This window comes from Anomaloglossus baeobatrachus, chromosome 3, assembly GCF_048569485.1.
Source record: "Anomaloglossus baeobatrachus isolate aAnoBae1 chromosome 3, aAnoBae1.hap1, whole genome shotgun sequence".
Lineage (NCBI taxonomy): Eukaryota > Metazoa > Chordata > Amphibia > Anura > Aromobatidae > Anomaloglossus > Anomaloglossus baeobatrachus.
The window spans coordinates 22,753,719-22,768,937 of record NC_134355.1 but is presented as its reverse complement, the minus strand read 5'-3'; the positions used below and the strand labels follow the sequence as shown (position 1 = coordinate 22,768,937).

The 15,219-nt window shown below is 45.2% G+C and overlaps 1 protein-coding gene across 1 annotated transcript in view; it reads left to right on the top strand.

The window, feature by feature from the left end:
• The window catches only part of GALNT14 (polypeptide N-acetylgalactosaminyltransferase 14), a 195,232-nt gene that overhangs the window by 50,653 nt on the left and 129,360 nt on the right, over positions 1–15,219 (top strand). The window contains exons 3-4 of the mRNA XM_075341425.1: positions 7,045–7,112; positions 14,978–15,043. Coding sequence (XP_075197540.1) covers positions 7,045–7,112; positions 14,978–15,043 — 134 coding nt within the window. The remainder of the gene's footprint in view (positions 1–7,044; positions 7,113–14,977; positions 15,044–15,219) is intronic.

Sequence of the window (15,219 nt, the reverse complement as noted above, 5' to 3'; positions counted from 1 at the left end):
TCACCATATACAGTGTCAGGACAATGCTTCTGTATGAACAGTGCCAGCAGAGTGCTCACCATATACAGTGTCAGGACAGTGCTTCTCTATGAACAGTGCCAGCAGAGTGCTCACCATATACAGTGTCAGGACAGTGCTTCTGTATGAACAGTGCCAGCAGAGTGCTCACCATATGCAGTGCCAGGACAATGCTTCTGTATGAACAGTGCCAGCAGAGTGCTTACCATATACAGTGCCAGGACAATGCTTCTCTATGAACAGTGTCAGCAGAGTGCTCACCATATACAGTGTCAGGACAGTGCTTCTCTATGAACAGTGTCAGCAGAGTGCTCACCATATACAGTGTCAGGACAATGCTTCTGTATGAACAGTGCCAGCAGAGTGCTCACCATATACAGTGTCAGCACAATGCTTCTGTATGAACAGTGCCAGCAGAGTGCTCACCATATACAGTGCCAGGACAGTGCTTCTGTATGAACAGTGCCAGCAGAGTGCTCACCATATACAGTGTCAGGACAGTGCTTCTGTATGAACAGTGCCAGCAGAGTGCTCACCATATACAGTGTCAGGACAGTGCTTCTCTATGAACAGTGCCAGCAGAGTGCTCACCATATACAGTGTCAGGACAGTGCTTCTCTATGAACAGTGCCAGCAGAGTGCTCACCATATACAGTGCCAGGACAGTGCTTCTGTATGAACAGTGTCAGCAGAGTGCTCACCATATACAGTGTCAGGACAATGCTTCTGTATGAACAGTGCCAGCAGAGTGCTCACCATATACAGTGTCAGGACAATGCTTCTGTATGAACAGTGCCAGCAGAGTGCTCACCATATACAGTGTCAGGACAATGCTTCTCTATGAACAGTGCCAGCAGAGTGCTCACCATATACAGTGCCAGGACAATGCTTCTGTATGAACAGTGCCAGCAGAGTGCTCACCATATACAGTGCCAGGACAATGCTTCTCTATGAACAGTGCCAGCAGAGTGCTCACCATATACAGTGCCAGGACAGTGCTTCTGTATGAACAGTGCCAGCAGAGTGCTCACCATATACAGTGCCAGGACAGTGCTTCTGTATGAACAGTGCCAGCAGAGTGCTCACCATATACAGTGTCAGGACAGTGCTTCTGTATGAACAGTGCCAGCAGAGTGCTCACCATATACAGTGCCAGGACAGTGCTTCTCTATGAACAGTGCCAGCAGAGTGCTCACCATATACAGTGCCAGGACAATGCTTCTGTATGAACAGTGCCAGCAGAGTGCTCACCATATACAGTGCCAGGACAATGCTTCTCTATGAACAGTGCCAGCAGAGTGCTCACCATATACAGTGCCAGGACAGTGCTTCTGTATGAACAGTGCCAGCAGAGTGCTCACCATATACAGTGCCAGGACAGTGCTTCTGTATGAACAGTGCCAGCAGAGTGCTCACCATATACAGTGTCAGGACAGTGCTTCTGTATGAACAGTGCCAGCAGAGTGCTCACCATATGCAGTGCCAGGACAATGCTTCTGTATGAACAGTGCCAGCAGAGTGCTCACCATATGCAGTGCCAGGACAGTGCTTCTCTATGAACAGTGCCAGCAGAGTGCTCACCATATACAGTGCCAGGACAATGCTTCTCTATGAACAGTGCCAGCAGAGTGCTCACCATATACAGTGTCAGGACAGTGCTTCTCTATGAACAGTGCCAGCAGAGTGCTCACCATATACAGTGCCAGGACAGTGCTTCTCTATGAACAGTGCCAGCAGAGTGCTCACCATATACAGTGCCAGGACAATGCTTCTCTATGAACAGTGCCAGCAGAGTGCTCACCATATACAGTGTCAGGACAGTGCTTCTCTATGAACAGTGCCAGCAGAGTGCTCACCATATACAGTGTCAGGACAATGCTTCTCTATGAACAGTGCCAGCAGAGTGCTCACCATATACAGTGTCAGGACAATGCTTCTCTATGAACAGTGCCAGCAGAGTGCTCACCATATACAGTGTCAGGACAATGCTTCTCTATGAACAGTGCCAGCAGAGTGCTCACCATATACAGTGCCAGGACAGTGCTTCTGTATGAACAGTGCCAGCAGAGTGCTCACCATATACAGTGTCAGGACAGTGCTTCTCTATGAACAGTGCCAGCAGAGTGCTCACCATATACAGTGTCAGGACAGTGCTTCTGTATGAACAGTGCCAGCAGAGTGCTCACCATATACAGTGCCAGAAGAGTGCTTTCTAAGAACAGTGCCAGCAGAGTGCTCACCACTAACAGTGCCAGGTGAGTGCCCACCGTAGTAGTAGCAGTATACTCTTAACAAAAGAAAAATACCATCCGAGTGCCCACCATAACTAGTGTGTGAGTATACATGGGTCCTAGCGGCACTTTGCAGTCTCCTATGATACCTTTACAAGGGTCAGAGCCCATTTTTTTTATCATAGATCTTTGAATGCAGCTTTGGATGTGACTGGAGGATAATCTATTGGTTCAGTTCATCAGTGACTTATGACATTTCTTCGCTTTATTCTCTCCTTTTTATTGTGTCCTATATTTTGTCTTGAGAGCTTGTACTACTCCTGTGCACTCCTGAGGACTGGGGGTGAGGCGGCCGCTCAATAATCTGACCCCCCCCCCCCCCATATTGTCAGATGCATCCAGTGACGTCACGGGGCAGATGGTCGCTCTCCGCTCCGTCACTCGGCCGGATCCTGCAGGACTCGGAATCATGAACCATATGATGTCCTCTAAAAATAAACTCATTACTGAGACCCGGGGAGGACGCGGCAAAGTCTTCAGCTGTAAGTGTCCTCCTTCCAGTTATGGTGGAAGGTGCACGTCCTAGGTAAAAGTGCTCTGGAGGCATCATGTGTGGGATATGCACTGTGGGGGTGTCATACTGCCTGTATAAGGGGGCAGTGGGGGCATCAAAGGGTGGGTAATTGTGATAGTGGAATATGGGGGACTGTGTATAATTTTTTGTAGGTTTGTACTGCTCTGTCCATTCTGTATTCTGTGTGTACATTGTCCTGTTTGCAGGTTTAATCACCCCCTGCCGTGCTTTTGTCACTAAGTCTGGGGAAGGGGGGCCTGGGATGCACCTAAACTCTCTGTTCTACTTGGAGATTAGTCAGTCTGGCTGGGAACTACAAGAGAAGCAGGAAGGTTCATCCTCTGAGGTTAGAAGCTGAGGCTACAGGCAGCACCCCAGAGAGCCATTGAGACACCCCGATTTCCCTGAAAAAGGACTGCTGGAGGATTGTGACTGATTTATCCTTTGTGGGAGAAGCTGAGGCTTCCCAGAGAGACCTGGATATTTATCCCTTACTGGACTGTATGCATGTTCCTGGACTACTTTACCCTTTGTGTGGTGGATTATTTAATGGACTTTCTGATGTGCTTGGAATAAAGGATCATTGCATTGTTCACCTATCTGTCACTCTGTTGCTTGTGTGATATCGGAGAAGGACCCCGTGACAGTAATTAAATATGCAAATTGCCTCTTTAGAGGGGGAAAGGACTTGAACTCTAGCGCCACCTATCAAAACTAGTTAAACTGAAAGTCAATATCACCCCTTTAAATAAATAAAATAAATCCTTATTTTTATATAGCGCTAACCTAGTCCACAGCACTTTACATTTATATTAGGAACCCTGTCTCTGTTGGGGCTCACAATCTAAATTCCCTCTCTGTATGTCTTTGGAGTGTGGGAGGAAACCGGAGACCCCGGAGGAAACCCACGCTGACATGGGGAGAACATACAAACTCCTTGCAGATGTTGTCCCTGGTGGGATTTGAACCCAGGACCCCATCGCTGCAAGGCTGCAGTGCTAACCACTGAGCCACCATACAGTGCTAACCACTGAGCCACCGTGCCCCTTTAACGAGGCTTGTCACATGACTTAGAATAAAAGCCAAACCACAATCTCTGTTTGGAGACACATGTTTTGGGGTATTTCCCTTCATCAGTGCAAAGCAAGAAATCTGATTTGGCAAGTCAAGCACAAGACGAGACGTTACGACTTAGGACTCAATGGGTGGGTGTCATGACGATGACTGAAGTAGATAAGGGACAGGGGCTCCTATGCTGTCCCTCATGGTAGGGGTCCCTAGGCTATTTCTCCTGATGGTGGAGATGCTGGAGTCCCATGCCTGGCTATGCTCCTGATCAGAATGGATCTTAGTCCCCCCCTCCCATCAAGGATGGTAGGGGCAGGAGAGATGGAAACAGAGATAAAGAGAGACAGGGGAAAACCAAAACTCTGACACACTGCAAACACAAATCAATTAACAATGAGAGACTCAGGAGAAAAGCAAGAGCAGGAAGGTAGTGACAAAAATACAATGACGGTTAACTCCACAACCACACACAGTAACAAGTATAACAACCACCAGTTAGTCTGGATCACAACACCTCACCAGACCAGTATAGGTAAGCTATAGCTGGCACTAATGGAAGTGTGCATATATAGGAGGAGATCAGATATGATCAAAGATGACTCATAAGCATACTAGCAGAGATGAACTCTTGCCAGGCTGCCTATGAACTGCCACTCTGTAGGTCGACGCCTGAGTGTGCCTGCGCTGATCACAGACCTCAGAGAAGTTATTGGGCGGAGTGTCGGGATCAGTAGTCTGAACAGATCCATGACAGTCAGCAATGTATGTAAACATCTCTGTGTGATAGTGTAACACTCACTGCCGGTGTAGTAGCAGCGATCGGGATTAGTGGACCCACTGGACCACTGGGGAGACCCAGGCTTATCCCTTAGTGGGAAAGGCTTAACTAAGCGCCCACCGCAAAGCAATCGCCAGGTATCACTCCCAGGGCAGTGACCAGGACTGTGGCAGCTGACCCCCAGGACATGTGAGTAACTCAGGTATATAGAAAGGTATGGGAAGGCAGGTGGAAGAGACAGACACAGGGCAGAAGCTGAGGACCTGACAACTAGCTAGGTAGCAGACTGGAGACTAACTAGAGGCCATGTGCAGGCACCTCCCCTAATTGGAGGGTGCCTTAAATACACTGTGCCTCTCAGCCATAGGCATTTCCTGGAAATAGCATGCAGGCCCTTTAAGAAGAGGGCTGGTGTGCACATGCGCATCTTAGGTGCACTCCCGGGAATCCTGTGCGGCATGTACAGGGCCCGGGAGGGGAAGGAGGCAGCAGCACAAGTGGATGACCGGGGGCGTGCAGGGGAGGATTCGACCCAGTCAGTGTGGTGAGTAAGGTGGCGTCTCTGCAAAGACACCGGCGCTATATATTTTTGGGTGCATTTTTGGGGCATCACCCTGTGTTGAGGCCATTAAAGGGGTATTACTCTGTGTGTGAACACAAAGGGGCTGCACAAGGGGCACTTTTTAGTTTGGGCACATAAAGAGCCTGGATTTGGGTAGGGGATGGCTCGGCATTCTTATTGCAGTTTTTCGCTCTTTTTGGTCCTTCACAGTTGGGAGCTTTTGTGTTTCGGGTCTTCCCCATTCTTCTCCCGTCTAATGCTGTTGAGGAAGATGAGGATCGGCCAGTTTATTGTAAATTACCGATCCCTTTGTTTTTGGGGTGCCCGCTATGGGGGGAGGGGGGGGCAGCCACCTTGCTTTTTCCTATAAGACCGGCAGTGACTGAACACTGATACCGGGTGCATGGCTTTGGGCGGCCGCTCCCATCACCTCTTGTGGACGCTTGGTATTACCGTTTTTTGGTGCTTGCTGGGATCTTGAGATTTCCCCCATGATCTGACGTCTTCCCTTTCGGCCGCTGTTTACACTTATATCTTCCCCCGACTCAACAAGACGTTTATATTTCCGGAATTCAGCATAAAGGGTTTTCTTATCAGACATAATTGGGCTTTATTGTTATTTTCGCGCTCTGCAAGTGAAGACGTTTCGCCATTTGTCTTATCGGCAGCGGCTCTCGGGGAAGCGGATAAGGGCAATATCCTACTGACGCCTTTGTGCCTATATGGCACAATCAGTGACGGCATATGTGCAGATGCAGCAGAGCTCATTGTTTATGGATATATAAGGAATCAAGCTGATACGCAGTCCTATGTAAAAGCAAAATAAAATTATAGTCCTATGAAAGGGGCTTTCATGCCTGTGTGCTTATGACAACACTTCCTGCCCCTATGCCCTAAGTGTTATCAGAGGGTCACTGGCTCCTTGCATTTTGATTTGGCCATTGCTTTAGTGTCTGATCAAAACTTACACCACTTTCTTACGCCCTTTAATTTATTCTCCATTTTCAAGATCTCTGCTTGCTGCTGGTGAATGGAAATCCTAATACTTCTCAGGGTTAATTCAAACTTTCAGAAAACTTTTAGGGGCCCAGGTAATGAGATCCTCACCGACGGATAAAACAAAGGAGCAGAACAAGCGCTGTGTAAAGTTAGACTCAATATTAAGTCTATAGTATTGACGCAGGCAGCGCTTGTACAGTATAAATGTTTCTGCCCCCTTTGTTTTATCGATGAACCCGGACCCCCACTAGTCAAAACTTTGGACATGTTTCTATGACGTTTCAAAACTTTTGTGAAACTTTGGAGCTTAGATCCTCATCACCGGGCAGAGGACTCGTATGGCTGCGTGTAGATCAGAGAACTGGGTAAACTGATAAATTGTAACAATTTGTAACCAGAATGTTTCTATTCACTGACAAGCATTGTGAGCATTCATTACTGTATGTGAGATATTTGCTGAATTTTTATGTACGTTTTGGAAGAAATTAATTTGCACGAAAAGGCAAAAACTTAATGAACTTAAGTCCCAAATACAAGAAAATCTTTATTTATTTGCAATTATTTATGTGCAATGATGACAATGTACAGAGAGAGTGGACTTTAGTGCCGCACTGACCATGATGGGCAGAACACATGTTCACATTTATAACCATAAAAATAAAGGTAAACTTAAAAAAACAGTGGTGAACCAGTGAATGCTGCACTAAAAGCTTCTCCACCTGCAGAGGTCGTCTATTCATAGCCGCACGTATTTCTGTGTCTGTTATAGGACGGATCCGCGGACCCTCATACTGTTTTTCTGTGTCTTTTGCAGTGTGCTGAATCGGACACCTATGCACCTCATCCATGAAATCATATTAGTGGACGACTACAGCGATAACCGTAAGTGCAAAGGGGCGGTCGGGTTTAGAAATCCTTTTAATTCTGTGGCGATCAGTTGTGGAAAACGTCTTATTTCTCTGGAGGACTCTGTGCATTAGAGTCAGTCAAGTGACTTTAATAGGAGCTGTGGAATACCTTATTTGACCTGTGGAGGCGCTGCTGCCGGTCACTCAACAGATCACAGCTGATCACTATTGACCACAGCAAATGATCACTCTGATGAGATTGAGGGAACCTTTTATGGCTGACTTTACTTGTCCAAAATGGACACCCCCTTTAACTATTCATCACTACTAAAGCAAGTATGCCACCTATGTCCCTCACCACCATTTGCAGGTATTAGTGCTGCTGCTAATATGATGGTTGTTGCACTCCTTTATTGTCAAGGATGACAATATCCTCCACTTAAAGATGCATGACTTAGGTGACCTCGGCTGAACTTCAAAATGGCTAAAAATACCATTGAATCTGGGCATCAGAAATTCAGTGTCACGGGGTATGTACCGCTGGAACAGGGCTCCTAAGCTGACCCTAAGACAGGGGCCCCTGTGCTGTCCCTTATCTCGGAGGTAGGCTTGATGGTAGCCAGGTTCAAGCCCCCAGCGTGACCCTGTCTCCAGTCCGAACCCTGTTACTACTCCCCCGAACCCTGGGAGCGGGCCAGAAATCCAGTAACCAAAACCCCACAAATAAGCACAGACAAGGGTAAACAAAAACTCTTGCACACGGCACTCAAACACAAAGAATGGACCGTATGTGAACTGGGGAGTAATACAAAAGGGGTAGGATTTAAATGCACAACTGGAGAACTCACAGCCAGCCAGAACCACAACTGTAGATCACCATAGGATTAGATAACCTCAGGAACCAAGGTAGCAGAAGCTATATCTGGCACTGAGTTCCCAACAGATGATCACAAGACAGCAGGAATTAATTCCTGCAGTACTGGGGAGCAGTGAAGCCAGAACCAACTGACACCCATGACAGGCTGTGCAACTAAGTGATCCCATGCTGCTTGTCGGACTCTGTAGTGTGAACAGAGCTTGACGCCGTCATAACACCCAGCGAGTGCAACGCAGAACGCCACATGATATTCAGCAGCTGGAGGAATGCTGACATCTCCAGTGGTTTAAGTTTGTGAATATAAGAAACTCCCTAATATAAAATGACAGAAATATATCAACGAAAAAGATCAAACAAGAAGTTGCCAATCAATTAGATTCCAGCAGCCTGATTTTGGCATCACTTTTCTTCTCTGCTACGTTATAAGATCGTGGCTCCAATTTTTATTCTCCATGCCACCCTAGGGAAATAAAGCACAGAAATCACGTTAAAGCCAAAAAAAAAATCAAAAACCCTTGGAGCCCTGGTGGTCACTACATGAGAAATTAATTCAATCAATGACTGTCCATGTAATTCAGGGGTGCACACGATTTTTTGGCTCAAGAGCCACATTGTCCTACTGAACCAATCCAAAAGACTGCAAACCTAGTTAAAGGGGTACTTACATGAATACATCAACAGAAACACTGTCAGTACATTAATACGCCATCAGAACTATGTTTTCCGTATGTGGGAAGGATTTGGAGACATCCTGCCCCTAAAAATAAAGAGTGAACAGTTTTAACATGAAGCAGCTTATGTATTGATACATGATCAGAACCACTGTACATTCATGAATCCTGTGTCCGAACCAATTTCAGAACAGGAATGCATCGCCAGAACCACCATTAGTACATTAATGCATCACCAAAACCACTGTCAGTACAAGAATGCATCACCAGAACCAACATCAGTACATGAATAAATCACCAGAACCACCATCAATACATGAATGTATCACCAGAACCACTGTCAATACATGAATCCATCACCAGATGCACCATTAGTACATGAATGCAGTGCCATAGCCGCTATCAGTACAGGAATAAATCACCAAAACCACCATCAGTACAGTAATACATTACCAGAACCACTGTCAGTGCATGAATACATCACTTGAACCACCTTCAGTACATGAATGCATCACAAGAATCACCGACAGTACAGGAATATATTGTCATAACCACCATCAGTACATGAATTCATCACCAAAACTACCGTCAGTACTGTAATACATCACCCAAACCATCATCAGTAAAGGAATACATCACCAAAATCACTGTTAGTACATAAATATGTCACCAAAACCACTGTCAGTATATTAACGTAGTGGTGAATAAATAATTGCCCCTCATTATGCTACCTGCACAAAATGTCCCTCTCACTGCCCCTCTGTATAATATCTTCCCACACTGCCCCTCTCAATAATATCTATCCCCCACACTGCCCCTCTCTATAATATCCTGCCACACTGGCCCCTCTATGATCTCCCACACTGAACTTCTCTATAATGTCTCTCTTACACTGCCCTTCTCCATAATGTCTCCCCCACTGCACTTCACTTTAATATCCCCCCATTCTGTCCCTCTCCATAATATTCCTCTCACACTGCCACTCCCCGTAATATCCCACACACAACCTGCTGCCTCTCTTCATAATGTCCTCCACACACCCTACCCCTCTCTATAATGTCCCCCACACACCCTCCCCCTCTCCATAATGTCCTCAACACACTCTAACCCTCTCCATAATGTCCCCCCCAAAGGGGGCTGTGAGCAGGGGACATCTTTGATGATGCCCATGATGTCAAGACCTACCTTCAAAAGCTCAAATAAGGGTCCATTTGTGGACATGAGACCAATGTACCCACAGTCCAGCTGGCATTGTAGGGATTTTTAACTCCTTTCCCAAGTAATGTCCCCACTCTTGTCCGGGAAAGCCCCAAAGACCTCTCAGGACTTTTTTGCCCCTTTTTGGTACTGTCCAGACTTTTCTAGAATCATAAGTCCCACCAAATATTGGTATCTGTGCACGAGACCTTCCAGGGCCCTGGAGAAAGGACATTGTGTCATAAGGAAAGTGCAGGTAATGAAATCTCCTAATGAAGCGGCCATTACTCCGTCTCCAGCCACGAACTTTAATAAACAGGAATGAAGACAGAGCGGTAAGTGATTGCCCCCGAGGGACCCGGGGAGGAAATCCTGCACAGACTGGAGACTATTAGGACATTCACACTATAAAGGATGGTGAGCGGATGTGACACCGCCTGAGTAATGTCCCCCGGAGAATCCGCCCTGCACAAATAGATGAGTTTAATAAGTTTTAATGGATTCTTTAACTCCCTTTAATTCTGTATTCAAAAGTCATGAAAGTAAATGAACTTTTATGGCAGCGGATACGGATGGGCTGGTTTTTAGTTCTTCTTGTTCTTGTGATCGAGCTCATGCTGCTGAAATATCAGTAAAGTAGAGCAACATTTTAAAGGGTTTTTGCAATATCATGGGGTCTGATGATGCGGACCACCACTAATCATTGGAAGGGGGGCGGTGTATCTGGAGACACATTCCCTGCTCTGTGGCGTGCACAATTCTGGGCAGAGGTCTACAGATCTACCCTGTAATAAAAGCTAAGCCAAAAAAACAGAAATGACATTTTTTCCCCCAAAATTCAAGAATTATTCACAGCAACAAAAGGGCAACAGTAGTGACCTGCCCAGGCCACAGAATCTAATGCACTGACAGGATGCAACAAAACATCTTCATAAAGATGGAGGCAACAAAGTGCAAAACACTAATGAAGCAACCATTCACAAACTACCAATCCATGGATTGCCGGGGTGTGAGCTCTGGGCATTTCATCTATAGTGCTTCACATGGCTGTGTCCATAGTAGGGACGCAGTCACTCTTTGCCCTTATTCAGATTGAGGTCACATGTCTGTCCTGAGGAAGGGAGCTGTGTCTCCCGAAACGCGTTGACCTGTGCATTGAATAAAAGCAACATTAATCTACAATCTTCATGATCGGCTAGTCATTGGCGCGGCTTGGACACCCTATTCTACTACTCTGTTATTACACAAATTACAGAAGCATCACGTGATTTTTCAAACAGTGCCAATACTTTTGTCCACCCCCTTTTTTATGTTTGGTGTGGAATTATATCCAATTTGGCTTTATGACAATTCTTTTTTCTTTCATTGAAGACAAATTAAATGAAGATAATAATAAAGAATTTGTGATTGCAATCATCTTCAAGAAGAAACTGAGTATTATCTAACAGAATTGCAGGGGTGCCAATACTTTTGGCCAGCACTGTAAGATAAAACCTCAAGACTGGGCCGAGAAATATCTGAAGACTGGTTTTTCAAAGGTTTTATGGACTGATGAAATGAGAGTGACTCTTGATGGGCAGATGGATGGGCCAGAGGCTGGATCAGTAAAGGGCAGAGAGCTCCACTCCGACTCAGACCCCAGCAAGGTGGAGGTGGGGACTGGTATGGGCTGGGATCTGCAAAGATCAACTTGTGGGACCTTTTCGTGTTGAGGATGGAGGAAGCTCAACTCCCAGACCTACTGCCAGTTTCTGGAAGACATCTTCTTCAAGCAGTGGTACAGGAAGAAGTCGGTATCATTCAAGAAAAACATGATTTTCATGCAGGACAATGCTCCATCACATGCATCCAACTACTCCACAGCGTGGCTGGCCAGTAAAGGGCTAAAAGATGAAAAAATAATGACATGGCCCCCTTGTTCTCCTGATCTGAACCCCATAGAGAACCTGTGGTCCCTCATAAAATGTGAGATCTACAGGGAGGGAAAACAGTGCACCTCTGGGAGCAGTGTCTGGAGGCTGTGGTGGCTGCTGCACGCAATGTGGATCGTAAACAGATCAAGCAATGACAGAATCTATGGATGGTGGCTGCTGAGTGTCATCAGAAAGAAAGGGGGCGATATTGGGCACTCGTTTTTTGGGGGTTTTGTTTTTGCATGTCAGAAATGTTTATTTCTAAATTCTGTGCAGTTATATTGGTTTACCTGGTAACAATAAACAAGTGAGATGGGAATAGATTTGGTTTTTATTAAGTTGCTTAATAATTCTGCACAGTAATAGTCACCTGCACAAACAGAATCCTCCTAAGATAACCAAATCTAAAAAAAAAACCTCCAACTGCCAAAAATATTAAACTTTGATATTTATGAGTCTTTTGGGGTGATTGAGAACATAGTTATTGATCAATAATAAAAAAAATCCTCTAAAATACAACTTGCCTAATAATTCAGCACACGGTGTAATCCTTTCCTCTCGGAGTGATTTTATTACATAAATATTAATTTATATTTATTAAATAAAAAGTTGCAGCAATGAGCTAAAAAGTCACAAAGATCATGAACAGCCGGCGCCATTTTTAAGAAATTAGGACAGAAAAAAATGAACGAATAGCATAAAAAGGGACAAAATCTGCAAATGAGGAATCTGCCCTTTTGTGTTCTGATCATTTTTTTAAGGTTTTTGCTTGTTGTCTATTAATGGGAACAATCTAGATTCAATCCAAAATCATATCCTCATATAGATCCCAGAATTTAGGGTGATCTGGATCCCACCAGCTGCACCCCGAGTATGAGCTTATCCAGCACAATGTTCCCACATACATTTCATGCCAGTTCCGCCCCTGCAGCTTCCAGTGTATAATGCCCGGTGGGATCTTATGTGGGTAGAGCGTGATTTATGGAAGACATATAGGGTAATCAATCATATATGGAACGTCCATAAATCTGAATGTGAGTAATGATCCGTAATGCTCAGCCCCCCCCCATCCTCCACCCCAGGAAATGTCTGTAGTTATATTGACATCAAATATTCAGAGAAGATGTGATGGGCTCTGCTGAAAGAGATTCATTATCCAGCCTTCAACAACGTTTTTTTTTCCTAATTATTTTTTTAATGTATCTTTATTAGCACTTGGAACTCAACTTAACTGACACAGATTAAAAAAAAATCCTCTACCTGCTGCCACCACTAGAAGGAGCTCACTATATACAGATTTATACAGCCACCACTAGAGGGAGCTCACTACTTACAGATTTATACAGCCACCACTAGAGGGAGCTCACTATATACAGATTTATACAGCCACCACTAGAGGGAGCTCACTACATACAGATTTATACAGCCACCACTAGAGGGAGCTCACTACATACAGATTTATACAGCCACCACTAGAGGGAGCTCACTACTTACAGATTTATACAGCCACCACTAGAGGGAACTCACTACATACAGATTTATACAGCCACCACTAGAGGGAGCTCACTACATACAGATTTATACAGCCACCACTAGAGGGAGCTCACTACATACAGATTTATACAACCACCACTAGGGGGAGCTCACTACATACAGATTTATACAGTCACCACTAGGGGGAGCTCACTACATACAGATTTATACAGCCACCACTAGACGGAGCTCACTACATACAGATTTATACAGCCACCACTAGAGGGAGCGCACTACATACAGATTTATACAGTGACCACTAGAGGGAGCTCACTACATACAGATTTATACAGCCACCACTAGAGGGAGCTCACTACATACAGATTTATACAGTCACCACTAGGGGGAGCTCACTACATACAGATTTATACATCCACCACTAGAGGGAACTCACTACATACAGATTTATATAGCCACCACTAGAGGGAGCTCAGTACATACAGATTTATATAGCCACCAATAGAGGGAGCTCACTGCATACAGATTTATACAGCCACAACTAGAGGGAGCTCACCACATACAGATTTATATATCCACCACTAGAGGGAGCTCACTACATACAGATTTATACAGTCACCACTAGAGGGAGCTCACTACATACACAGATTTATACAGCCACCACTAGAGGGAGCTCACTATATACAGATTTATACAGCCACCACTAGAGGGAGCTCACTACATACAGATTTATACAGCCACAAGGGGGAGCTCACTACATACAGATTTATACAGCCACCACTAGAGGAAGCTCACTACATACAGATTTATACAGTCACCACTAGAGGGAGCTCACTACATACAGATTTATACAGTCACCACTAGAGGGAGCTCACTACATACAGATTTATACAGTCACCACTAGAGGGAGCTCACTACATACATATTTATACAGTCACCACTAGAGGGAACTCACTACATACAGATTTATACAGCCACCACTAGAGGGCGCTCACTACATACAGATTTATACAGCCACCACTAGAGGGAGCTCACTATCTACAGATTTATACAGTCACCACTAGGGGGAGCTCACTACATACAGATTTATACATCCACCACTAGAGGGACCTCACTACATACAGATTTATACAGCCACCACTAGAGGGAGCTCACTACATACAGATTTATACAGACACCACTAGAGGGAGCTCACTACATACAGATTTATACAGACACCACTAAAGGGAGCTCACTACATACAGATTTATACAGCCACCACTAGGGGGAGCTCACTACATACAGATTTATACAGCCACCACTAGAGGGAGTTCATTGCATACAGATTTATACAGCCACCACTAGAGGGAGCTCACTACATACAGATTTATACAGTCACCACTAGGGGGAGCTCACTACATACAGATTTATACAGTCACCACTAGAGGGAGCTCACTACATACAGATTTATACAGCGGTTTGCTTCCTCTCGTGGAATGTAATTTAGCTTCATTTTTGTGTTTTGTTATAGGGCCCTTTGATTTCTCTCTACGGCCCCTTTAAAGACTCTGTCATTTGCAAGATTACATCTCCCAGAGTGGAGAGCTACTGATTCAATGTGTCATGTGTATAAGAACATATACTGTATATAGAATCTGTCCTCTCCCATGTGGCTTTCATTCTTCCCTCAGCTTTGACCTAAATCTTTCTACCTTGGACATTTCATAACCGGGAGCTTTTCTATTAACACACTCTTTTTCTGCTTTGACAGCTGATGACTGCCGGCTTCTCTGCAAGTTACCGAAAGTGAAGTGCTTACGCAACGACCAGCGGGAAGGTACGCGCCTATCGGGGACTCATCTAGAGTCATGGCCCTAACATTAATGGACAGCAGCTCGGAGCTTATAGACGTTGCACTGGGAGCAGCAGAATAACCTGACGATTTCTTGTAAGAACTGACCTAAACTTACCTATCTCTCTTCCTGAGAAGGGTGGACGACAACCAATATGGCA